Source organism: Pygocentrus nattereri, chromosome 18 (genome assembly GCF_015220715.1).
Source record: "Pygocentrus nattereri isolate fPygNat1 chromosome 18, fPygNat1.pri, whole genome shotgun sequence".
NCBI lineage: Eukaryota > Metazoa > Chordata > Actinopteri > Characiformes > Serrasalmidae > Pygocentrus > Pygocentrus nattereri.
In genome coordinates this window covers 7,900,471-7,926,202 of record NC_051228.1, presented here as the reverse complement: position 1 = coordinate 7,926,202, position 25,732 = coordinate 7,900,471, and the positions used below count along the sequence as shown (strand labels likewise).

The 25,732-nt window shown below is 40.8% G+C and overlaps 1 protein-coding gene and 1 long non-coding RNA gene across 7 annotated transcripts in view; both read left to right on the top strand.

The window, feature by feature from the left end:
* Window positions 1–814: 814 nt before the first annotated feature.
* On the top strand, window positions 815–6,456 carry LOC108435804. Its single transcript, XR_001858468.2, has 2 exons — window positions 815–948; window positions 5,427–6,456. It is a non-coding gene; the product is annotated as an uncharacterized LOC108435804 (long non-coding RNA).
* Window positions 6,457–23,313: 16,857 nt separating this feature from the next.
* msi2a (musashi RNA-binding protein 2a) overlaps window positions 23,314–25,732 on the top strand; it is a 362,909-nt gene continuing 360,490 nt past the window's right edge. For all 6 annotated transcript variants that reach the window (XM_017711902.2, XM_017711900.2, XM_017711899.2 and 3 more), the window contains exons 1-4: window positions 23,314–23,598; window positions 24,035–24,075; window positions 24,291–24,372; window positions 24,743–24,827. In XM_017711902.2, the coding sequence (XP_017567391.1) occupies window positions 23,537–23,598; window positions 24,035–24,075; window positions 24,291–24,372; window positions 24,743–24,827 (270 nt within the window). In that variant the 5' untranslated portion in view covers window positions 23,314–23,536. The remainder of the gene's footprint in view (window positions 23,599–24,034; window positions 24,076–24,290; window positions 24,373–24,742; window positions 24,828–25,732) is intronic.

The following is a 25,732-nucleotide window of genomic DNA, read 5'->3' as shown; positions in this document are numbered from 1 at the left end:
CAACGTGCATCATCAGCAAACATTAACGGTCAGAACGGGTTTCGCTGAGAAGATAATTAACTCTGATCAGCTCTCAGCTTCATTATTAGAGAGAGACAACAGCGATTTACTGGCTTTAACTTCTGTGGCGCTGCGGGGAAGCACATGAATTCTGATCTAGAGCGTCACGTTAAGGTCACATGGCCATAAATCGGATACGTATCCGGTCTAGGAGCACCTATGAAAGTGACTCATGAAAGGGTCGGATTAGAAAAGATCAGATTTGTGTCCATACAGCCGTGAAAACATCAGATCTGTGTCACATTAGGGCAAAAAATCGGATTTGTACCACTTCAGCCTGGTAATGTGAACGCAGCCTAACAGCCCATCAGTTATTAGCAAGGCCTTCATGAAGTGAATTCAGAGTGTTAGATGAGGGTAAATGCTGATTTCCGCAGTACTTTGGCCCAGAAGGTCCCCTGTTTGACGAGCTCTGTCTAAAGGGTCTTTCACCCAAACTGATTCCCAGCCATCTTGGTGGTTTTGTTGGTATCTGTTCATTAACACTTATAAATGAAAAAAATAAGTTTAAAGGTGATGTATACAACATTTGAAACATTAATACAACAGACAACTATTTTCTATGTAAAGACATAGTGGTGTAACAGTGTCCTGAGCAGAGAAAGAAGTCACGGCCCCTCTGCGTGTGCTGTAATTTGTGCTTCTCTATTTTTGTTTTCATAGCAAGTCTGGCCACACATGCATGTTAGTCCCGTGCTGTAAAAAAACGTTGGCCCTCCCCTTGTTTTGTTTTGCCCTTCCCAGACAGGGACCACTCATACAGCATGGTGCGTACACCATTAAAGGCAGAATGGGAAAGTTCGAAGCTGAGAAGAAGCTCTGGCACCAAATGTAGCCTTAACTGCGGCACCTTTTCAGGTGGAACTGGAAAAGATTTGAAATGAAAAGGTGGGTAACATTAATTATTTTTGCTGGTTTACAGAATCAGTAGGTCAGTTCTGATTCGTCCTGTTTGCTAATGTTTGTGATGGCCAGTGGTTAACTTCACAGCAGCAGCTGTAGTGACAGTTTGCTAACCCACATCCCAGCTAAGGTTTGATACATTACTTGCTGTGTCGTTGTTCACTCTGATGTTATATCATGGTATTTGTAAAGTGTGTGCGAGGGGTTTTATGGCCGCAGAGACTCGGCAACACGTGTCCGTGAATTTGGGGACGGAGCTTCTGAAGGAGCGCTGGAGGGAGGAGTGTATTTGTTTGCTGTTGAGTTCAAATATTAACAATCGTTCTCCAGAATCTTGCACTCCTCCTTTAATTCTCTTTGCAATGTTGTTTTTCTATCACAGTATATTCTCAAGTTAAATGAGAAGTTTGGAAGCATTTTTATTAAATGTAACCAGTTCATCTTGGACCCTTAAATATGAACCAAATGGCAAATTTGCATTGAGCCATTATGGTGCATAGTCATTTCGGAATCTGGGAAATAGCAAATTTCCCACTTGTAAATTTGGCTCAAACAGCCATTAAAGCCATATTTACTACTGGTAAACACATGGTAAATATGATAAATATATAACTATTGCACTTCCTTTAGATTGTGTTGACTATTTAACCATATATATATATATATTTATATCTATTTATTTTTTATTTTTTAACCGGGTATATAACCTTCTGTTGAGCACCCGCAGTATTTGAACTGGTTGCTTCTAGTCTTCTAGTTTGTTTATTGCTGCATGACCAGCCCATTTAATACAATGGGGTTGTTTTAATTTGATGACGATAAGTTCCCCGGTCAAAAAATTAGTCACCTTGCATGTCTAAGGTGGTAGTAATTTCAGGCTCCTGCAGATTTCTGTGTTGCATGAAGATGATCAGGCCATAAATACCTGCGGGGTATGTGACAGGATTCATAGATTGAGAAGAAGTGGTACAGCGCGGTGAGTGTCTCATTGGATGTGTGGAAAATGGGTCACAAAGCAGATGATAATGATTGGAAAAAAGGAGTGATTGCATTTGGGCGAGCCAAAGGCCACAGTGTGAAGAAAGTAGCTGAATTTGCAGGCATGTCAAAGTGTATGGTCATATGGGTCTACCACCAGTGGTCGAAGTCAATCAAATAAAAATCGCTTCACTTACAACTGATATAAGTTTACAGTGTATGAGCTGTTTCTACCGCTGCTTGCAAGTCTGCAGGAAATGCATTGATGTTTCTTTACATTTTAGATTAAGTTACATTTCCATGTCCTTAAGTAACAACACGAAGCTCGGACTGTAAAACTGCAAAGGGGACCTGAGTGTTGAGCAAATATATTTATGGCAAGAAAAACTAAAGAAAAAACTGAACACATACTGGCATAACTATTCATCCAAACTAAGACTAAAACTAAATGCAATGAGTGGAAGTTTAACTTCAGGTGACACAAACTTCCTTCTACAATCTCCTACCTTCTACGTTCTCCTGTAGTCTGCTACACTTTTCCTGCAGTGTTTCTGCACAATCCTGAATGGATCCTCATCCCTGCTGAAGGGAGCTGGTCTAATTACATGGTGCTGCAGCCACCGCACGGCACCAAACACATGCGTCCGAGTGCCACAGGCTCAAACCGCAATGCAGTAGCATTCATTTTGGTCAGAAAACCACAGTGACCCAATCTGTGCATAAATCCTTTTCTGGTTCATCTCATAAGTCATCACATGCTTCCTAGAGAAGTCAAGGTGGGCTTTAGGATTAGAGGGTTTAGGAATTGGCTTGTTTCTTTGCGATCACAACGCAGAGACTTGGAGGCTTGGGTTAAAATTCATGGAGTAAAATCATGTCTGTTTTGATCACGAGGCACTAAACTCTGTAGCTGCTGACTTAAAGTTGGAATTGCATTTTTAATAGTGGAACTGCCTTAGAAACAGTAGCCAATGCCTTAATTTATTCAATTTAAAGTTTAGGTAGAAATTAAGTAGAAATGATTCATATTGCAAGCAATATTTCTGGGGAGATTGGATATGAGATAATTGGACAAACCTAGGCTTCAAAAAAATGATTAAAAGTTACAGAAAAATGAAACTCCTTACATTCATGCAAGTAGGCCTGTCGCAATTATTTGGGATGACCACAGTTACAGTGGCCTTCACAAATATCGGTGCCTCTAGTAATCATAAGCAAAATGGGCTGTAAAAATGTTCCTAATTACTTATTTTTGATCTTTCATTTAAAATATTTGCAACAATGTAATCTTTATTTAAGGTATAATGAAACAACTAAATCCCTTCATTAAAAAACAGTTTTCTTATATCTATCTGTGCTACAATTATTGGCACCCCTAGAAATTCTTAGGAATGAAATCTAAATGAAGTATATTTTAATTCATATTTTATGTTTTTAAATTCACCTGAGCATTTAGGAACACTTCAATAGTCAGCCATGACTCCCTGTTTTACTGGGGAATATATATGAGATGGAACACAGGCCAAATGCCCTTGGTCATCTGTTGTTATGAGAAATATCAGTGAAAACAATTGTTGAGCTGCATAAATCAGGAAATGGCCACAGGAAAATAGCTAAATAGTTGAAAAAGCTCATTATAACTATCAGGGCAATAATTAAGAAGGGTAAAACAACTGGAGATGTTAATAATCTGCCGGAAAAAGGACGTGTGTCTACATTGACCCATGCAGACTGAGGAAGATGGAGCGAGTGAACAAAGAATCTCCAAGGATCACAAATGGGGGATTGCAGCAATAAGTTAGGCTTAATGACTGTTTTGACCAGAAAATATGAAGGTGGTCACTGACTTTTGCACAGTTATAGACACCATTTGAAAATGCCAGCTTTACATTTGACATTGTGTGAACATTTCATAATAAAAGTACTAATAGAAATGGTTCAAAATGACTCTGAATAAATCTCAGTACATTGGCGTACTTAGGAACAACATTTATACAGTTACTATTTCAGAGATATATGGTCTTACAACAACAATGCTTTCTATTCCTTCCCCTTATCAGTGCTGTTGAAGACAACTTTGTCCTTAACTTGCTGAGAATGTTCTTCTGGTCGGCTGTTGTTTTGTGTACGTTCTTTAGATCTGATTGATTTTAAAGTACATGTGATTGTTGTTAACAGTATAGACACTACAGGGGTCTGAAAGGGTCAAATTCCTCAATGAAGATTTTTTCCTTCAACCTTCACTACATTCTTTAAAAAGATGGTTCTTCGTGGGTTCTTTAGTAAAGGGAATTGGAGAGTTCTGTTTAGAACTGCTTTGTGCCTAAATGGTTCTTCAGATTGATGGAGGATGTGTTTATGGCTCTATATAGCACAAAAATTTTGACATTGTAACAGTAGCAGAACCCTGTTCGGTGCCATATAGAATTTTGAAAAGGTTCTATATAGAACCATACACAACACATTCTCCACCAATCCGAAGAACCATTTCTCTGGGACGAAAATCATTTAGGCATAAAATGTATATATACACTATTGTAAATAAAGGTTTTATGGAGGTACATTTTTTTTGTTTATCAAGGTACAAACAATGTAAACGTTCCCCCAGAGGTACAGCAGTGGTTTTAAGGTCCAATTGTGTATCTTAAATAAGTTTTTCCAGGTTAAATGTTCATATTTGTACCTTTTCATAACCAAATGCTTTAAATCAGAACAGTATAATAAAACGCCTGGAGACAAGACGGGATGTGGAGTCAGTACAGCTTAGCGAATATCATTTCACTGGATTATGGTTGCTATGATCCCTGACCAAAGATACTGAGATGTACCCTTGAGGGAACCACACCAGTGACAAGAGGGGGAGTGCCCTAGTGACAGTTTGGTACATTTTTCTGAGAGTGTAAAACTCATGGATCTAAATACAACCATTGTCTTTACTAAAGAACCCTTGAAGAATCGTATTTTTAAAGTGTGGAGTGTTTCATTAGTTTCATTGACTTGGTAGCTCGTTAGAAACACATATTTTGCACTCTTTTACTTTCAGGAAAAGCAGCGTACTGGGCTTTTTCACCACTAGGTGCCACTCAATGAAAAGCTTTTGGTTAGAAACGTCTCCGGTAAAACTGCTTTGAGATTCATATTTTAGATTCCAACGTCTTCATTGAGTCTTTGGTTGTCTGAATTTGCTTATAAGCCTGCATGGAAGAAACATTAATAACCCTTATAGGGAGCCCTGCGGAAAACCCCATAGTGTTTCTGTTGCGTACTGATGGTTTTGCTGTGTTTTTTGGCTTTTTATTGAGAAAATCTCACAATGTAAAGGATCCTAATGGCTTATCAGGTGAGCAACGGCTGATTCTAAATGGTTTCCTCTATGGGATGTTAAGATGTTCTCCAGGAAACAAGTGGTCTTTAAGTTCTCATGGTCCTTTCTCAGCAGGGAGATTATTAACTATGACTGTTCTCTGTCCTGTTTATATTTTCAGGGCGATCATTTATGGCCTCAGAGCAACATGTTCCAACAAGTGGATTCCTCAAAAAAGCAGTTTGAAGGCTGACCTTCAGCGTCCTCCATCAGATTTGGGCCTCAGTAGTGATCACGAGCTAACAGTGCAGGCCTTAAGATCCTGCCTTTAAAGGCTTTTTACTGCTAGCAGCAAAGTGCATTTTAGCACTGCATTCACCTCCACACAGCAGTCAGGCCTGTCAGAAAGGCTTATTTCCCACCTCTTATCCACTTCATGGCCTTTCCTTTTCTGGAAATCCTTCCCTGATGAAGGTAGAGTGGGGGACAAAATGTAGTGGCATTGTTGCTTTTTTTATTTTTTATTTTTAGGAATCACCTGCGGTGCACTTTAATGCTTATGCAAAACCCTCTTGATAAAGCAGCTGTGGGTGCTCGCTGGTGGCTTTGATGACTTTAATTAATGGCATGCAGCATTTAGGAAATGAAAAAGAAAAAAAAAACTGCTTCGGAGGCCAGGCCTATGAAGAGCCTCATCCACGACCCCCATTGATTAATGAAGTCACACTTAGTCATCCTCATTATCTCTGCTTCTGATAAAAGGCAACGCCGCTGCCAAGCCAACTGCATACAGAGGAACTCTCTCAGGACATTTAAGGTTAAGCTACTTAGGTCACACAATCAGAACTCTTTCATTTCTCTATGCAGCCATGTTTGCACACTACGGGGCAGATTTACTAACGTTTTGTGCCTTTGCGAGACCCCATTATGTCATTAAAAAGTTTACTAAATAGGCGCAAGGGCACTTTAGCATCAGTGAAAAGACCAGCGGTCCAAAGGTCACTGCTCTTTTGTGCTTTGGCCTCATTGCATATGCATTTCTAGGAGTTAGTAAATACTGACTGAGCTATTTAACGCCCGTCTTATTTTTAGCACTAACATGGCTACAATTGTTGGTGCTCAGAGTGAAGAGACAGACATCCTCTGTTATTTTTCAATGGAAAAAAAAACACTTGTATCCTCAATGTAATAAAAGAAATGGAAACCAAATAGTTTCAGAAAAACAATGTTTTATTACATTGAGTATGTTTTACAACACTATGCCTAAATAAAGACCTGACAGTTTTCCAAACGAATGATAAAAGCACAAACTATTTAGCCCTGCTTACTTCATTATCCCTGCATGCTGTGGCTTTAGTGCATGCAGTGTCAGAAATGGCCTTTCTTTCACTACATGTACCGAAGATGTCCCACTCAAAACCATACACTTCCCAATCAACCTGGGTGTGCCGAGTGATTTCATAATATCACGCTTTCCAAATACACTTGGCAGAGAGCACAAGTTCAGCTCATCCCCCCCAGACAAGAATGTGTTTAAAACCATAAGTAAACAATAATGACTTATTTTCCTCAAATGTCTGGTGTATTATGTCATATTAATACCTAGTTTTTCCTAAACAATTACTAATGACATTGAAATAATAAGATGAATAGTACTTTTTCAGATTTACTAATTAAACATCTTGAGAAAAATAAACTTCAACCTAATGAGTCACACTTTAACCTGAAACAGAAGGGTAAAAAGTTTTTTTTATCCTCCTGCCTGGCAGAAATGGGCTGAACTGGTCACATGTCCAAAGTTGAGGCTGTGTTTATATGCATGGCACTTCTTAGAAGACAATTCAGTAACCTACTCGCCCAACTGGTACAAAGTGTTAGTAGATTGTCAGCAATTAGTGCCTCTATTAGTAAATCTGAACAAAAGCTTGTGGACTGAAATAATTGGGAAATACAGCATAAACTGTAATTGCAATATGCAAAGTAAAGAATATTTAGCTTGAATGTCTTACAAGTTCATGTTTAAGCTAAACCTAGAGTGTGAAAAGTTAAAATAAGCCACTGTTAATGGTGCTGGGTGGATAGAAATTCTACTTAAAAGTGAAGGTTTGTATATTAAACACACAATTGGTGCACATTTATAATTACATGGCAAGAAGTAAAAATGTCAATGAAACGAGTATTTCATGCTCTATTTTATGTTAGGGTGTTATCAGAGCACTTTCAGAGCTGTGTCTATGATTATCCCCAAACAATATTGAATAATTAAACAATATTGTAGCTGGCAGCACAATATTTAACTGTAGTTGTTTAAAGATTTGGACATTTGTGTAGTGTAAATAACTAACATGCGCAGTGTCAGTGCTAAATATCTGGCACATGCACTGCATTGAACTTGAGAATTGTGCACCATCTCTTACTAGTAACTGTTAATGGCAATTCAACATGCTAAACTGGCTAAAACAGAGCAAGGACCAGCTAGAGTCAACAGTACAATACACAGTGCAAATGGCAGGCAATGGTCAGCCATCGATGCTCAACAACAGCCTAATGGTGTCCAATGGCCAACATGTAAGTTGGAGCATTAGGCCTTTTAGTGAGGTCAGGTACTGATGCTGAATGATTAGCTCTGCATCACAAACTCCACTCCAACCCATTCCGAAACTATAGGGTGGGGCTCCATCAATCCAGAGAACACACTTCCACTGTTCCACAGCCCAATGCTGGGGGGGCTTTATGGCCTTCTAACTGACTCTGGCATTGAGCATACTGACCTTAGGCTAATAGGACATTATCTAAGCTGTCACCTTAAAGTAACTGAATTCACAAATGAATTTTACTAGTAATTAGTTATTAGTAATTAGTATTTCATTTGGACATGTAGTGTATATTGTAACATCTACGCATATCTGCTTAAGTAAATGCAGTAATTGTCAGCATTGCTGTGAGACAGTTTTAAGTAACTATTGTGGTTTGGCTACTATTCCTTAGGAAACCCTCAAGGCCTTTAATAAATAAGGCCTTTCAAAAAATGCTTGTAGGCTACTTTATAACAACATACCATGTTATTTTTTCATTTGCTATGTTTCCATTTTTATTTATTTTGCTTTTGTGTTGCCAATGAGACATTTAAACAGTTGCAAGTAAGAGCTGCTTGGCTTTGTTTATGGTTTTGCTACTATGCCTTTTGGAAACACTCAAGGACTTTAACAAACAAGGCCTATCCTTTCACACAACTGTTTGTAGTGCATAGCAGCATGCCACTAAGAGCGTCATCATTTAAATTTGTGCCAAATTGCCCAGATTTTACTGTCGTTACAAGCTCAGACTGTGTCTCTCCTGATGACGCCAGTCCCCTTTTTGCAGTCAGTTTGCAGGAAGTAGCTGGATAGTCATAGCTTCAAGTGTGGACATATTTAGCTATTTAACTCCAGATCAGTGGCCTAGTATTAGAGCCCTGGCAGTGAGTTTCATAGAAACCTCATTTTCATGCTAAAGCTGAGAGCCAGGCGCATGACGCTGGAGCTGTGAGTGAATCTGATAGCCAGTTACATGGATGAATATGGGACGGTGTGTTGAAACAAGTGGAAAATAAATAAAAAGCACTGACATTGTTGAACGTCAAGAGGCAGCCATAAAACTGAGTGTGATCAATCTGTTTTGGCCCACTTAGACTTTTGAGTGTAAGACAGCTGCTACTTTCCTACGCCAGCCTCCTTCTTTCTCCCCAAACATACACACTCGTATATCACTGCTGTCATACTCTACAGTTCAAAAGTTTGGAGTCTCTTGTCATATTAGTATTCTGTGTCAATTTGTATACGGTTAGATTATGCAAATTGTACAGGGTGAGTCAAAAGTCACAGGACACCGTTTTATTTTATTTTATTTTTTATTTTATTATCGACTTTTATCTCTGGGGTCATCTCAAACAAATTGTGTGTGCTGAGAAAATCCGCAACAAACACCACCTTCAGCACCACATCGTGGGGGCTTGTGACAGCATTTCTCCAGAGCTTCTCATGCGGGTTCATAACGATCGGATCCTGCGCCTTCAGCTCTGTGTTCAGCACCAGGGACAGCACAGTGAACACATCAAATAGCTGTGCATCACAGGCAATGTTCCCAGTTGTTGTTGCAACTTTTGAACCACAAGAGATATTGCAAACCTGATTGTGGCAATCGATTTCTGAGGCAATTCTGGACTTCTTTGATCTGCTACATCACCACCTTCCCATTGGAAAAACTTGTCCTTGATCCAATATGGCGGCTTTCAAGATGGCGGCCACGTTCCGGACATAGGTGAGGGTGCCCATCTTTTAGGCTATTACTTGCTCAGATCTGTCATTTTCCCTTTCGTTTCTGAAATAAAACCGTGTCCTGTGACTTTTGACTCACCCTGTATATATCATAGACTATCCAAAGGTATTTTCAAAAGGTGATTTCTGTACTTCAGTCTGGGAACAAAAAGAAGTTATTAAATGACAAATATGCACTGCAATTTGTACTGGAATTATTTACAATATTGTCAAGTTATTGGCATTGAGAATTGAGCTCTGTCTGAAATGCAAGCTATTCATATCCATATCCATTTATTAATTACATTTCTAATCAAAATGCCTTTTTCTCCATTAAATTATTCATTTGTCAGCTTCAGAATGAAAGCAGAAAACTAATATTTAACAGAAAATCACACAGAAGTCTCAACAATTACATTCAAATTTTCAGCCTTTAGTGCTGCCGTTCTTCTCGCTTTCAGTTTCTCAGAGAAATCTGAGTGATATTTTTCCACTTTTGCAATGTTCAGTCTTGGAAGTTGGTTGTATTTTATGCTTGATACAAGTCATCTCAAACACATTCAGTGATGTTGAGGTCTGGACTCTGGGGTGGTCAGTCCACTGTTCTGAGGCGGACTGAGCACTCCGCCAATATTTTTACAGAGTGCTGGAGAATGTGTTATATCTTTTCATACTGAACTGTTTTGAAAACTGTTCCATACACTCTTAAAAAAGGTTCTTCAAAGGCTCTTTCAAGGCTCTCCTTGGTTCAAATCAAAGAACCCTTTACATGATTAAAGGGTTCTTTGCATCATGAAGCATTCTTCAGCTTCATGAAGAATGTGCTGTAGATGGTTGTAGATAGAACCTTTTTGAAATGGCTTTTTTATGTCACCCTAAAGGGTTCTTGGGTTCAAGCTTGACATTGTAACAACAACTGAGTCTCTTTTGAGTCAGTCCATTGTTATAAGTACATCAGCAACTTCTTTGTTTAATTTTGCTATTTGTCTTCTTTTTTGTCTGTTTCCTTTTCTCAGTAAGAGCTTCTTGACAGCTACACATCCTTTCAGACCCACAGTGCTGAGTTGTCTTCTCACAGTGAAGGATGGACTGTGGATGTTTTCAGATCTGAATCAAGAGTGCAGCTTGATCTTCTCTTAAAGATGAAAGTGCTGTTTATCTGATGGGGACAGTGTTGGTGTCTGCCAGGTCTTCCAGGTGGTTGTTAGGAGTTTCATTTTCTCTGTATCAAGTTTTAGAAATTCCTTTTTCACTTATTTTCATTTGACTTCTTCTTTTCTTATGCAAGTGGATTATCTTGCATCTAATCTCCTCAGAAATATCTCCTGACACATGAATAACTTGTACTTAATTGCCGTCTTGGCTGGAAATGAAATAAATGAAGGGATGTCCCTGAAGAAGTAGTTTAGATTATAAAAATATTTATTCCAAAGAAAGCGTCATTTTTTTACACCAACTGAAAACTCTAGCTCCCCTTAAATTATATAAATATTTCATGACGAATGGAAAATGACTTTATTATACTCTTAATAAAATCTTGCGAAATCAAAGTGCATTAAAAAAATATTTTCCCCATAGAGATACAAGATTTTCTTGCATTCTTAAAAATAAAGATCCTGATTGGTTCTTGGCTTTATGACAAACCTGTATTTGGTATAGAACCTTTCCATAATGTGGAATTTCTTTCAACTTTAAAAATGTTCTTCATACAAATGATTCTTTAAAACAACATCCGCTGAAGGATCCTTTAGGGAACCAAAAGGTGCAAAAAGAACCTTGGCACCTTTATTTTTTTAATACACTCTTAAAAAGATGGTTCTTCAAGGGTTCTTTGGCAAGTACCATGAGTACTATATAGAACACTTTCATGATTAAATGGTTCCTTGCATGGTAAAATGGTTCTTCAGATTGAAGTAGAATGTGCTGTATATGGTTCCATATAGAACCTGTTTGAAAATTGCTTTATATACTTTTAAAGGTTATTTAGTAAAGAAAATAGTTCTACATGGACACTCAAAGAAATATGATTATAGGGTTCTTTGCACCATGAAAGGGTTCTTCAGATGGAGAATGTGCTGTAGATGGTTCTAGATAAAATCTTTTTGAAATGGGTTCTTACTGGCACCAAAAGGGATTCTTGGGTTCAAGCTTGACATCATCAGAACAGCTGAATCCCTTATATGTGCCATATAGAACCCTTTTTATATACAGAACCATCTACAGCACATTGTTCATCAATCGGAAGGACCTTTCATGATGCAAAGAACCATTTAATCATGCAAAGTGTTCTTTGAGTGTTCATGGTTCTATAATGAACCATTTTCATTTCTAAAGAACCACTGAAGAACCTTTGTATAGATTGTATTGCACCAAAAAGTGCTCTTCTATTGCTACAATGTTGAGCTTGTAACAATAGAAGAACCCTTTCTGGTGCTATATAGAACCATATACAGCACATTCTCCAACAATCTGAAGAACCTTTTCACCATGCAAAGAACCATTAAAACCTGCAAAGGGTTCTCTGAGTGCTCATGGTTCTATAGAGAACCATTTTCATTTATAAAGAACCACTGAAGCACCTTTTGTATAGTGTATAGCACCAAGAAGAGCTTGTAAAAATAGAAGAACCCTTTCTGGTGCTATATAGGACCATAAAAATCATTCTCCATCAATTTGACAAACCCTTTCATGAACGCGAAGAACCATTTAATCATGCAAAGGGTTCTTTGACTGCTTATGGTTCTATATTCCATTTTCTAAACTAAAGAACTACTGAAGAACCATCTTTTTAAAGACTGTATAGCACCAGAAGATCTCTTTTTGGTGCTATTTGGAACAATATACAACACATTCTCCATCAATCTGAAGAACCTTTTCACCATGCGAAGCATTAAAGCATGAAATGGTTTTACATAGAACTTTGGTTCCTAAATAGAACCAATCCCTTCACTAAAGAACCCTCGAAGAGCTGCCATTTAGAGAGTGTAGTGTAGGACAGTCAGGATGAGTTTCTTGTACGTGAGCTCGTCTTTGTGCTTTGCATTCAATGTCCATACATTACCTGCTCTCTCTCCTCCTTACTGTGACTTTGCTGCGCAGGAGCCCAAATCGAGTGTCCCTGAAGTCCGTGCCGCACGGGCTCAAGCGCCCGCACGCTCTACCGTATCAGCTTGACCTTCTAATGGAGGCATCGTGCGCGTTCTCTCCACCCTGTAATAGAAAATACATTAAAGCATCATCCAGACAGCTTCATTTCCCTCTCAGCATTTCCTTCCGTCCTCTTACGGCACGTTTCTCGTTTCAATATTTAACGGAAATGGGCATGACATGCGAGAAAAAACACACACATTTGCGAAAGGGAATCTGCTCGTAGATTTATGTAAGCGCAAAGGCTCCGTATTGATCTGTTCGAGGCGTCTAACAGATGTAGGGCATTAAAAATTAAACCCTCCTTTAAATACTTTATCCGTTCATTAATCAAACACAGATGCCACTGTGACTGCAAGGCACATTTCGCAAATGTGGGCCTGCCACATAGTAATAGAGCAGCGCTTCCTTTTTCTTTTTAACAAGAGGGATTCTGTCTCTTCCAGCCAGACGTGATAAACCGTCCCGCCGCGCTGTTTTTACTCACCAGCTGCTATATTTACTATGCATCTCTGAATTGATGTCGAGTTCTATTTTCTGTACCATAGGCTGCTGGTCATGAGTCATGTATTGAATATTACTCCCAATGCTGGATCGCTACCCTCATCCACAGCCACTTTATAAATAGCAGCCCATCGCTGAACTCTGAATAGCTTACGCTGTGTGTTTAAATTGCCGAGCAATGGGCTGATTGCATTAATATGCAGTGAAGAGGGAGCTGATATATTATTATTTTACTGGTGAAAAGAGATCTCAGCTGGTGACCGTGAGGAAGAGCACAGCTCGTGTGGCGCTGAAGGCTGAGCTGCATTTCAAACAGCGCCACGGTAAACAAGGCCAGCTCCACGCACGCAGCCACAGATACTCCGTAAACACCTCATTCACGTTTTTCTTCTTCTTCTTTTTCCATCACAGCAGCTGTCATGAGCACAATGATCCAGCCGTTGTGGCCTTTCCTCTGATTGAGGAGTGGATGGCGACAGGCTGGAAGCTGTAGGTACTCTGTGCGATTGAGAGTGTGAGTTTTGTTGGCAAAGTTATGGAAAGTTTGTGTTTGGTACACTGTAGAATTAATGATCAGATATCAGAGGAAAACAACTATCACAGACTTCGGGGTCGGCAATATGAGGTCCTCCACTGTCCTGTTGCGGCTCCACAGCAGAATTAGATCTTTAGGTCAAAATAAAATAATCCCCTTTGCAGTAAAATAAAGCTCTGCCGGTCATTCTAACACAGTTCTAACACTAAATGGTCTTAATCGCTGGAGTTGAACTACTAATTCCCCCTTTAACCCTGAAGGTTGGCTTGCTGACTGTTGGTCACCATAGCAACACAGATAATCTCACTTATTTTATCACTTATTTTAAACTAGTTTCTAACGAAAAGGCAAAGAGAAAGGTACAAGATGAACATCAACAATTCAGAGACGAATGGATCTGTTTGCATTAATAATCACTCCAGCTGGTTTCCTGATACGTTTAATCTGCAACGAGAAACTGACAAACACTAAAACCTCATGCAGCTGAAATCAGCTTCTCGTCAGCTACTTGACTGAGTTGTCCTGATCCACCATTCTGGTGGAGAAGTTACTTTCTGTCACCTCAGGCACAATTTAAGGTGGAACGGCAAAATTCGAACAAGAAGCTGGTGAATGAGAAGCAACTTCAGCCTAAAAAAATCGAACGTTGAGAGACATTTTACAAGAAACTGTTCTACTTTTGCAGAAAAGTTTCCTGCCAGAGATGTGAGAAAAGTGACTGTAGCTGAGCTAAATCTTGAAGCAGAGCAGAGTAAGTCTGTGCTTTTGTGACGAATCAACAGAATCCATATGCTCGTGGATAAAAAGGGCAACAGTGGTTTAATTATCGCTAGGCAAAAGCATGGTCCAATAACAGGCGTGGGTCAAATCCAAAAAACACAGTAAGATCACAGTGGTGATCATAAAACCAGGTGGACAAATACAAAGGGACATGGCAAAAAACGTAGTCGAAATAAAGAGGCCAAATGGTTCAAAAACACAGATCAAATATGATGGGCAAAAAATACAAAAAGGGGCAAGCAAAAGGCAAAGTCAGGGAAACTAACAGGGTAAATGGAATCAGAAGAATAACGCTCAGCATGTTCTCAAAGAACCAATACCTCAGGCTGCAACTAAAGCCTGGGCTTATAGACTAAACTGTTCTAGTCATATGACAACATACACAGGTGAACAGCATTAGTACTCGGGAGATTGTGAGCGCTGATAGGTGCGTGAGTGAGTGTCAGAAGTCATGTGATTTCCCAAAGTATTGTGGGTAATGGAGTCCGCCATGGACTCCGAGTCAGAAGGAAGTTGCTCTGTCATGTGATCTCCAGTGGAGTCTGGGAAATAAAGTCCTTTCCTTCCAGGAGTCACTCGAACTTTAGCACCTACTGAGACATATTTACAGCCAAGATGGTGAAACGTTGCTTCAATTAAATTGACATAAAATGTTGTGGCTCCCAAGGTGGTCAGATTTTTGTTGAAAGGACAAAATGGCGCTGCTTAATATTTGGGTTGCCGAACCCTGGTGTAACAATGTTCATGATGTCACATGATAACAATAGTATCATCAAATCAAATTTATTTGTATAGCGCTTTTTACATTGGATGTTGTCACAAAGCAGCTTCACAGAATTCCAGAAAAGACACCCTCCTCGGTGAGCAAGCCAGGGGCGACCGTGGCAAGGAAATAATCCCTCAGAGCCTTGGGAGGAATCAGGCTCACTAGGGGGACCCATCCTCCTCTGGTCAGACTACCTACAAATGACTATACTACTAATATTACTAGCAGTAGTATTGGTAGTAGGAATAGCTAGGAGTCTATGAAAACATCAGTGTAGGGTGGGCAGCTAGTCCAAGGCAGGTGGTGGTAGCTGGGGGGTGGGCAGCTGGTCTGAAGTGGGTAGCAGGAGGGCTCGACAGCCAGTCGTCCTTCATTGTCCGGCCGGACATGTGGGCGGTTGTATACTCGGAAAAAAACAGGGAGAGGGAATTAGTTTTATTCTGTTTGTACGTAAAACAGGGAATGTAAACAATTAAACTGAGTAGGTGGGACATATGGAAAAATGTACTATTGCGATACTTCAAGATGGTTTCACGGTACATGATGTGTCGCATTATTAATTTATTCTGACATCTGATAAATTGGAAAAAAAGTGCTGCCATATTTTTAAAAAATAGTGATTTGCATTCAATATTGCGCATAACATGCCGGACTAAATACAGTTAAACAGGGCTAATTATGCTCTCTTTTCAATCAAACATGCACACTCAGAAAGAAAGGTGTGAAAATGTCACTCTTGCCACTGGAGTGGTGCCCTCAAGGGTTCATCTCAGTACCTTTAGTCAGGGAACATAACTGTATCATAATCCGCCGAAATGGTATGTTCTAGGTTGCCTTGTCTCCAGGCTTGAATTGAACTGCATCTCTATTTTTGTTGTTTTTCCAGTTTTTTTTGGCATACTTTGAAAATGCCTGTTGCCCTTTACATTGTCTGTGAATTTCATGATATATGGACCAAAAAAAAAACATCTCAAAGTTGACTTTGGAAAAATGTCTGGTTTCATTGACTTACATTAAAAGTAAAATATGTTTTTTGCTTCTCCTGTAAAGTTGTCTTTCTGGAGGTTTTGTTCCCACAGCAGCGACATACTTTTAGATGACGGGCTTAAGTGAAGTGCTTTAATCACTAACAAATCCTTTTAACCTTAACTAGTTTAACCTTAACTAGAGCTTTTACAAGAAAATATACTGTATCAGGTATCGGTATGAACAGATATCCTAAGATTTTCTCATCAATATCAGAAAAGGAATCGTGCTGTTTCCAGTGAGCCAGCACCGCATCCTTAAACATTGTGAAAGAGCCGGTCGTGTTGGGCAGAAATGATTGCATTTTGAATATTTGCCAGCAGGATTACATGCTAAAAACTGACACCTGGCGCTCTTGGCCTTTCTACACAGATTAACCTCCCTCAAACATGTCAGACGAGGTCAATGAATGCAGCTGCTGACATTTTTAGACCAAACACTTCAGTTTTGGATTGTTTGCAACCTTTTAAGTCTCAGACGTGGAACAAGAGACAGAGTGAAAGTATTAGCAAAGTGTCATGGCTGTGACTAGGCAAGGTTTAGTTTTAGCTCAGGGGTTTAAGGAATTGAAAGATCTGTGGTCAGTGGCTAGTAAAGTGAAAGTGACCTTTCCATTATTTGGAGGCCTGGCTCTCTGACATTCTCAGCTTATATGGTCTATAGTGGCGATTTAACGCTCGTCTCTTCTGAGCTCGTATTAAACGATACTTACATTAGTCAAGGATATGACGCCGTAGGTTGCCAGGGAGGTATATTCTCAATGCACACACTCCTCTCTCTCACTCTTTCTCGCTCTGGCAAGCCTCATCCTCCCCCTCGCACTCGTCGCCACGACTGCAGTGAGAAAATAAACAGCAATCACTGTAGCATGACTTAAAATCCACTGAGCATCCCGCTTTAAATGAGCTCTCACTTGCGCTCAGATGTAATGGAAAACTAGGCCTGCATCCCCCCAGCCGCTGAGCAGTTGTATGCAGAGGCGACTGGGAGAAACTCTGCTGCTCCTGACAGTTTAACTTCTAAGAGTTACTCTTTAACTTATCAAGCAAGTCAATATTATTAGGACAAAAAAATCGTTTAAACAATTGAAACGAGTATAAGTAAAAGTACACTCTTAAAAAGATGGTTCTTCAAGGGGCCAACCAGACAATGGTTCTGTATAGAGCCATGAACACTCACTGAAAAGGGTTCTTCTATTGTTACAAGCATGTCATCGTAACAATAGCCCTTTTTGGTGCTATATAGAACCATGTACAACACATTCTCCATCAATCCGAAGAACCATTTCACCATGCAAAGAACCATTTAAGCATGAAATGGCTCTATTTAAAAATCATGGTTCTAAATAGAACCATTCCCTATACTAAAGAACACTTGAAGAACTATCTTCAGCTGTGTAGCACTCAAAAGGGCCCTTCTGTTGTTACAAGTTTGACATCTTAACAACAGCAGAACCCTTTTTGGTGCTATATAGAACCATTTTCAAAAAGGTTGTATGCAGAAGCAGAAAGTACTCCATCAATCTGAAGAACCATTTATCTGTGCAAAGGACCATTTAAGCACACAAATGGTTGTATAGAACCTTTTTCGTGCTGTATAGAACCATTTTCAAAAAGGTTCTATACAGAACCATATACATGTTCATCCACCTGAAGAACCATTTAACTGTGCAAAGAACCATTTAAGCATGCAAATGGTTATGTACAGAAACTTTTTGGTGTTATATAGAACCATTTTCAAAAAGGTTCTATACAGAAACAGATATAACATGTTCTCCGTTGGTCTGAAGAACCATTTCACTATGTAAAGAACCACAAACACGTGAATGGTTCCTTATATGGCCATTATCTTTGCTATCTTTTTAAGACTGTAGTTTAAATCAATCTCAGTGAAATGCTCAGTGAAAGAATGTGAATAAACTCATATGTGGTCTCGTATGTTTTGTCCTAATGACGTTCCATTGGCGTTTCCTGCTGTAATCTAGAACATCAAATTCACCATGATATGAGGACAGAATGGAAAAATGTTTTCTGTGTTATTGGGTAATACTGTCGTCAGTGTTGCTCAGTTCATGGTCAACAACTGGATCAGTTATAATGCTTAGAAATCTCAATTACATATTTTCTAATCATGTCAGAATCAATTAATCAGGCCTTCATATTGCTTTTCTTTCCATTTTCTCATTCCGACAGCGAAACAGATACCAAATACCAGCGAACGGTGACCTTTCCACACTTCTGAGACATTCGCAGATTTGATTTACACACAAAATGTATGTCGAACGTTCCGAGGTGGGTAAATTACTTAAGTAAGCATTTCATGGGTTTGTACTTTCCTGAATATTTCCAAATGACGACACTGCTACTTTGTACACACTCACAGAAATAAAGGTACTAAACTGTCACTGGGGCGAGACCCCTCTTGTTACCGGGGCGGTTCCCTCAAGGGTACATCTCAGTACCTTTTAGCAAAGGAACATAGCTGAACCATAATCCATTGAAATTACATTGTCTAAGTTGTATTGAATCCACACACCCCATCTCGTCTCCAGGCTTTTTTTATTTTATTGCTTTGTTTGAACACATTTGATTACGAAAACGTACAAATACAAACTTTTTACGTGGAAAAATGTATTTAAGGTGCACAGTTGGATCTTAAAACCACTGTTGTACCTTTGAGGGAACACTTACATTGTTTGTACCCTAATGAATGAAAACTGTACACAGGGCCTTTATTTCTAATGGTGTAATCCACTCAACTGTACTGTAAATCAGCTACTTCCTAATTTTATCTCATTTACTTCTATTCGTTCAACTCATTTACTGTCGCTCATCCTTCTCACTTTAGAGCAGTGGACTCCAACGCTGGTCCTGGAGGGCTTCCTTTCTGCAGGGCTTAGTTCCAACCTGCACCCAATTAGCTGCCCCGCCCCTTACTTTACATCCGATCCAGCCAATCAGGGACTTCATTAGCTGGAGCAGGTGTGTCAAACTGTGGCTCTGCAGCACAGTTCACTAGCTCTCCAGGGTTGGAGGCCACTGCTTTAGAGCTTCACCTTTTTATTTCAGAACAAATGGATCCCAAATTAGAAGATAAGGTGATGGATGTTCTAAGAAGTTCCTCTGCAGTTCCAGGAAGAACTCTGTAGTGAGGTTTTGGACTTGATACATTCTCACAACTTTTGTTTGAGGATGGTTTTAAACTGTGTTTAGCCAATATTGTATTGAAGTGGCCGGGTGACCAGGGTGCTTTCTGTTTGCATGTTCTCCCCGTGTCTGCATGGGTTTCCTCCAGGTTCTCTGGTTTCCTCCCTCAGTCCAAAGACATGCAGTCAGGCCAATTGGACATGCTGAATTGCCCCTAGGTTTGTGTTTGTGTGTGTGTGTGTGTGTGTGTGTGTGTGTGTGTGTCTGCCCTGCGATGGACTGACAACCTGTTCAGGGTGTATCCTGCCTTCCACCCAATGACTGCTGGGATGGGCAGCTTCCCTGGCAACCCAGAAGGACAAGTGGCTTAGAAGGGGTGGGTGTGTGTGTGTGTGTGTGTGTGTGTGTGTGTGTGTGTGTGTGTGTGTGTGTGTGTCTGTGGGTGTGTGTGTTTTGAAGTGAGAATATTTTTACTTCAAAATGCTCTTTGACTCTTTATATATTTATACTTGAGTCACTGTTTCACTGAATTAAAGAGCTTTAACTTCAGGTGAATATGGATTTAAGTTATTCTTACCTGACAGTTTTATACAATATCTACTTCTGCTTGAGTGGTTATTTCATCAGGGACTTATACTTTGGAATGGATTTAGGCTCTTATTCTGCGCTCAGAGCCTGTTTAATTTTAGACTACTGTTCAAAAGTTTGGCATCACTTACAAATATAGTTATATATTTATAGAGCAATATCACAACAGATTCTCCTCAAATCGAGGGTTCTTTACTAAAGAAAACAGTTATAGGTAGAACCACGAACACTCAAAGAACTCTTTGCATAATTAAAGGGTTCTTTGTATTGTGAAAGTGTTCTTTAGATCGAAGGGTATATACTGTAGCTGGTTCTATAAAGAGCCATTTTTGGAAAGGGTTCAAACAGGCTGTTGCTATAGCTATTTGGCTGTTGTTGTGATGTCAAGCTTGGAACAACAGAAGAACCATTTATAGTGCTATATAGAACCACACACTTCTTAAAAAGATGGCCTTTCAAGGATTATTTAGTAAAAGTAATGGTTCTAGTTAAAACCATGTACAACCCCAATTCCAGTGAAGTTGGGACGCTGTGTAAAACATAAATAAAAACAGAATACGATGATTAGCAAATCCTTTTCAACCTATATTCAATTGAATACACTACAAAGACAAGATATTTAATGTTCAAATGGATAAAATTAGTTTTTTGCAAATATTCACTCATTTTGAATTTGATGCCTGCAACACGTTCCAAAGAAGTTGGGACAGGGGCAACAAAAGACTGGGAAAGTTGAGGAATCCTCAAAAAACACCTGTTTGGAATATTCCACAGGTGAACAGGTTAACTGGAAACAGGTGAGTGTCATGACTGGGTATAAAGAGCATCCCTGAAAGGCTCAGTCATTCACAAGCAAGGACGGGGCGAGGTTCACCACTTTGTGAACAACTGTGTGAGCAAATAGTCCAACAGTTTAAGAACGTTTCTCAATGTGCAATTGCAAGGAATTTAGGGATTTCATCATCTACAGTCCATAATATCATCAAAAGATTCAGAGATTCTGGAGAAATTTCTGGAAGTCAGTGGCAAGGCAGAAAACCAACACTGAATGCCCGTGACCTTCGATCCCTCAGGCAGCACTGCATTAAAAACCGACATCATTCTGTAACGGATATTCCCACATGGGCTCAGGAACACTTCAGAAAACCATTGTCAGTGAGCATGTTGCTCCATCTACAAGTGCAAGTTAAAACTCTGCCATGCAAAGCGAAAGCCATATATCAACACCACCCAGAAATGCTGCCGACTTCTCTGGGCCCGAGCTCATCTGAGATGGACTGATGCAAAAGTGGAAAAGTATCCTGTGTATTTTTGGAAATCATGGACGTCGTGTCCTCCGGGCCAAAGAGGAAAAGGACTGTCCGGATTGTTATCAGCGCAAAGTTCAAAAGCCAGCATCTCTGATGGTGTGGGGGTGTGTTAGTGCCCATGGCATGGGTAACTTGCACATCTGTGAAGGCACCATTAATGCTGAAAGGTACATACAGGTTTTGGAGCAACATATGCTGCCATCCAAGCAACGTCTTTTTCAGGGACGTCCTGCTTATTTCAGCAAGACAATGCCAAGCCCCATTCTGCATGTGTTACAACAGCGTGGCTTCGTAGTAAAAGAATGCGAGTACTAGACTGGCCTGCCTGCAGTCCAGACCTGTCTCCCATTGAAAATGTGTGGCGCACTATGAAGTGCAAAATACGACAACGGAGACCCGGACTGTTGAGCAACTGAAGTTGTACATCAAGCAAAAATAGGAAAGAATTCCACCTACAAAGCTTGACCAATTAGTGTCCTCAGTTCCCAAACGCTTATTGAGTGTTGTTAAAAGGAAAGGTGATGTAACACAGTGGTAAACACGCCCCTGTCACAACCTCTTTGGAACATGTTGCAGGCATCAAATTCAAAATGAGTGAATATTTGCAAAAAACAAATTTTATCCATTTGAACATTAAATATCTTGTCTTTGTAGTGTATTCAATTGAATATAAGTTGAAAAAGATTGGCAAATCATCGTATTCTGTTTTTATTTATGTTTTACACAACGTCCCAACTTCATTGGAATTGGGATTGTATTCTGTACAGAGCAGTTTCATGCTTAAATGGTTCTTGTCATTGTGAAATGGCTCTTCAGCTTGGTGGCGAATGTGTTGCATATGGTTCTATATAGCACCATAAAGGGTTCTGCTATTGTCATGATGTCAAGCTTGTAACAACAGAAGAGCCCTGTTTGGTACTATACAGAACCATACACTCTTAAAGATGATGCTTCAAGGGCTCTTTAGTAAAGCAAACAGTTCTATTTGGAACCATGGGTTCTCTGTAGAGCCATTTCATGCTTAAATGGTTCTTTGTATGGTGAAACGGTTCTTCAGATTGGTGGAGAATGTGTGTATATAGCAGCAAATATGGTTCTATAGCAGAATATGGTTCTATATAGCAGCAAAAGAAGTTTAGCTACTGTTACTATGTCAAACATTCTCCATCGATCTGCAGAACCATTTCACAAAGCACAGAACCTTTAAAGCATGAAATGGATCTATATAGAACTGATGGTTCATTCGCTTTACCAAAGAACCCTTGCAAAACCATCTTTTGTACGAGTGTGGGGTTCTATGTAGAGCCAAAAAGGTTCTGTAGTTACAAGCTTGACGTTATAATAATACCAGAACCATTTTTGGTGCTATATAGAACCTTATACAAGACGGTCTCCATCAATCTGAAGAAGCAGTCCCTTGATGCACTAAGAACTTTCGGTAAAGAACTCGGTAGTGGAGTTTTTGGACGCTCCCTTAACTAAAAACCCTTAAAGATCCAGCTTTTTTTCCACCGTGTGGATTTACAACCTGTCATTATTCTTCCCCCACGGATGTTTTGGACCTGAGGACGGAGTTGGGCTACTTCTTCTTCAGCTTTTAAACTCGACTTCCTCAGACCCTTCACTGAAAACACTTTCTCACGACCTCCACTTCGAGTCTTCGCCTCACTCCGACAGCTAACCGTCCACACCGTCCGCCCCCCCAGCTCCGCTAACGGCTACCGACGGTTTGTTTTGTTTGGTTTCGTTTTTTTTTCCCGCAGAGCGCCCTCTGAGCGCGGAGCGCGCGAACTACAGCGAAAGCGCGCCTTCGCCGACAGGGGGCGTGGTTTGCCCGCGACAGGGGGCGTTCTCTCCGGCGTGACGTCAATCGGATTGGCTGAGCGAGGCTCAGCAGCCCCGCCCCCCGCGGGGCTGAGCTGATCCCACGTGTGACGCCTGCATTCCCGGCTCAGTTGCTGCTCTCTGCTCGCAGGGGCTCCGCTGCTTTCTGCCTCCTCTCTCTCTCCCTCTCTCTATCTGTCTCTCTCTCCCTCCCTCTCTCTCTCTCCTTCTGTCTCTGCGCGCGTGTGTGTGTGCGGGCGGGCGCGTGTGTGTGAGTGAGTGTGAGAGAGAGAGCGCGCGCGCGTGTGCGTGTGTGTGTGTGTGTGTGTGTGTGTGTGGCTCTCAGTCCCTGCCTATACTTCCATTAGCTATGGATGGAGACGGGAGCCAAGCCACGTCTGGAAGCCCCAACGATACGCAGCATGACCCGGGGTAAGAGCGCAGGACTTGCGGGGACTTTTTGTTATGCTTTATTCTCCTCCTCCTCGCGGAGCGCTGAGCTGTTGTTATTCTTTTTTTTTATTCTGCTGGGCTGAAGTGCTGGAGGTGCTGGAGCTGTAGCTTTTCGTTCGTTCCGTCCTTCCGGATCCAGCGCGCTGGAGCGCCAGCTTTGTTTGCGTGGCCTCGTTTCTGCCCCCCCCCCCCTCCTCCACCAGCACCATGCAGCTCCAGTCCGTTTCTCTTTTTCACCTCATCTAGAGGGAAAAAGCGCCCAACTCGCTTGTTTTCTTTCTCTTTCGCCTCGTCTCGTTCGCTTTTCTTTTCTTTTACAAGTCCTTACACGCCAAAATGGCCGATCTGGTATCTGCACTCACTTTCTGCTCTCTTCTTATTCTTCTTGTTTTTGTTTTTGTTTCTGTCCTTCCAGCAAAATGTTCATCGGTGGCCTCAGCTGGCAAACCTCACCAGGTAAGACAGGCTCTTTTGTTAGTTTCTGTCGTCCCTAGCACTGCTTGTGTGTGTGTTGTGTATGTGTGTGTGTGTGTGTGTGTGAATGTTCTGCAAGGTTATGCTGATTTGCAATCATTTGGAGTCCTCTATTCGACCCCTGCTTGCCTTTCTTTCTTTTATTTTGACTGATCACTGATCCCTGCTCTCTCTCTCTCCCTCTCTCTCGTCCACAGACAGCCTTAGAGACTATTTTAGCAAATTTGGAGAAATCAGAGAATGTATGGTGATGAGGGATCCCACGACAAAGCGCTCCAGGTGAACCTCTTTTTTTTGGTTTCTTCTGCTTCGCCTCCGCCAGGCTCTGGATCTTGGCCGGGCTCGGGAACTGTATATATTTAAAGTGTCCTGCCTTGGGTTGCGCTGTCAGATAGATTAAGCGGGAGGAGCTGGCCGTCCAAAGCTGCTGCCTAATGCAGTTTGACATTGACCTGGGACTGTACCGCAATGCTAGTCTGTACAGCGCGCCCCGTCCTCCTTTTACGGACGCATACACAAAGGGCACGAAGGCATCCCTGCATGGCTTAATAGGATTGGTTAGGGTTGTGCAAATGATGTCATGTTCTGTGGGGTGTCATTTTCATCACCTGTGTCTTGTTTTTTTTTCTCTCTCTCTCTTTCTCTCCAGAGGGTTTGGCTTCGTTACGTTCGCAGATGCGGCCAGTGTAGATAAAGTCTTAGCTCAACCACGTCACGAATTAGACTCAAAGACGGTACGTTTTGCTCTCTCCTTTGCTTTTTGTGCTTTTTTTTTGCTGCTTTTCTTGACACATCCATGATAAGTGCACCAGGTGTACTTTAGGTTTGAACACTGTCTTCACTTTATGATTACTACTTTTTAACTATTGTGTAATTACAGTACTATAAACTGTGTGCTCATTTAAAGAAGTGAGCAAATTCGCCCAAGATTATGCTTGTTCTTTATTAACGCAAGTGCTGTTTCATGACTGAGAGTGAGCATCTGTTCTCTAAGGCTGGTGGCGTCTAGACTGACGCCAACATTTATTCAAGGGTTTAGGGATGAACTGTGTCCTTGAATGAAATGTATCCTCCCCTGGAGCAGCGCTTCTATTCCCTGTGCTATCTTTCCTGGTTGTAGTTGTTCTAATGGATGTTGTGGAAGCTTCAGGTACGTATTGTTATGTGAAGTTTAGAGGTAACATGGATTTTAAAAGCGTAAACACTGGCTTCCATAGTGATGACAAAGTTTCTCAGCCTACTTTTGCATTACGTTTGACAGCTGACATTCAACTAATTGCAGCGTTCAGCTGATTTATAAACTGTACCGACATGCTTTGTTACCATCTTCGTAGCGGGACGTCGCTATTTATTTATAACTTTTGCGTAAGTCAGAAATCGAAAAACATTTTCGGGCGTCCGTGTCTCACGCTGCCTGTATGCCACATTACCCCCCCCCCCCCAAACCCCTAGCATTGTCATCTTAAAAGCCCTGAAATGTCAGGTGTTGCGCTGCACAGGGGCTTTGCCTGCACAGCTAACAGCAGCCGAATAATGAAGCGCGGCGCTGATTTCTGAAGGGCTGCCGGTGCGGCGTCGGAATAGATGGCGCTCAGCTGAAATCAGATTCATCTGAAGTTTTCCCTCGGCGGGGGGTGTT